The sequence below is a fragment of the Capsicum annuum genome, unplaced genomic scaffold (assembly GCF_002878395.1).
Source record: "Capsicum annuum cultivar UCD-10X-F1 unplaced genomic scaffold, UCD10Xv1.1 ctg80006, whole genome shotgun sequence".
NCBI classification, from domain to species: Eukaryota; Viridiplantae; Streptophyta; class Magnoliopsida; order Solanales; family Solanaceae; genus Capsicum; species Capsicum annuum.
In genome coordinates, this window is record NW_025890633.1 from 6,793 (window position 1) to 8,318 (window position 1,526).

Genomic DNA, 1,526 nt, shown 5'->3' on the forward strand with positions numbered 1-1,526 from the left:
AAGTAATTTTGGAAGAACATATATCGTTATTGGTTGTTTGACAGAAGAACGAAATAAGTAGGATATCTCATGAAACTATTTTATCTCACTTGCTATATAGGATAGTAATCCTCTTCCATCATTAGCTAATACCTCATACCATATATATGATAAAGCTAATCTCAAATTTATTCATAGATTTATTATGGGAAAAATGTGCAAAAAAATACATGTACTTAGAGAAATTTGTAGTTACGCACTTTGAACTTTGAGGGATTCTATGAACCCCCTAGACTATTTTTTTTACCGTATTTAACTGGCATATATTTGCCTCTTGTCAAACATTTTTTTTTCTCATGCGCTCAATGAGCGTCAAATACACGTAGTAGTCCAAGTTCCAAATATATACATGTTAAATATGGTAAAAAATAGTCTAGGGGGGGTCATAGGACCCCCGCAAAGTTCAGGACGCGTGATTGCAAATTTCGACAAAGTATAGGCATTTTTCGCACCTTTTTCCCAGTTATCAAATAACCAATCTATCAAATAACCTCTTGATGACCTAATTCACTATGTAAAACAATACTTAGAACAAAAAAAAGAACACCATTTATTTAGTAAACTAAGGGAATATAGATGATAATAGTCAAATGAAGAAAACATGTAGTCAAATAAAATCCAAAAATAGTTCATAATTAGATTACATGGATCCAAATAGCAGTTGTAATAATACTGGTACTACGTTGACAAAAGTTGAAGTTAGCCTTTCACTTGTAACAGCCTATATATTCCATTGTATTGTGTCTCCACTTACTCATACACACATACTATCCCCACTCACCACCACCAACCCATTGCACCATGCATCGAACAAGTGCCGACAGATTCTCTGTTACACCCACAGCAGGCGGATCAAATAGTGGTGAATCAAGGATGCCTCCAGGGCGTCCAAGTAATCGTAGAAAAGGAAAGACGATAACAGGTTTCGACAAGCTAATAGCTGAAAATGCAATACTCATTGTATCGACGAGCGAGTGTTGCATGTGTGCCTCAGTGAAGAGCTTATTGGTGTCGTTGGGGGTTAACCCCGTGATTTTTAAGGTGGATGAAGAGGAGAAAACCTCTGTGTTGATAAAACTAATAAAGATAAATGAAGTTGCCAGCAGTGATACTGGAGAACCATGGGAGTTGCCAGCAGTGTATATAAGAGGAAAGGACTTAGAAGGTGCTGATAAAGTAATGGAGAGTCATGTAAATATTGAATTAGTTCCCACGCTTAGAGAAGCTGGAGCTTTATGGCTTTGACTTAACCTAAATAGTTCTTTTTTTTTCTTGTTTTAGCTTCCTTTTTTTATATGGTATAATTTGCAGTTAAAGTATCCAGTTAGTTATGTTGTGATATTAAATGTGAAAGTTATGAATAAAATAAAACTTTTGAAACAGTAATTCTAAATCATTTCCAAACAAAATGAAATGTTTGATCAAGTGAACTACAATTTCTAAAAAAGGAAATGACACTTTTGCTAGTTCAATTCAGAAAACCTAAA

General features: G+C 34.5%; 1 protein-coding gene across 1 annotated transcript; it reads left to right on the top strand.

Annotated features, from left to right (window-relative positions):
* The first annotated feature begins 840 nt into the window (after positions 1-840).
* LOC124895108 (glutaredoxin-C9-like) lies at positions 841-1,284 on the top strand. The gene has a single exon (XM_047405567.1). It carries the CDS (start codon positions 841-843, stop codon positions 1,282-1,284), a length of 444 nt encoding a protein of 147 aa, XP_047261523.1.
* The last annotated feature ends 242 nt before the right edge of the window (positions 1,285-1,526 follow it).

What these genes read in the sequence shown, in the direction of transcription:
- LOC124895108 (XM_047405567.1), top strand. Translation starts at nt 841, where the DNA reads ATGCATCGAACAAGTGCCGACAGATTCTCTGTTACACCCACAGCAGGC.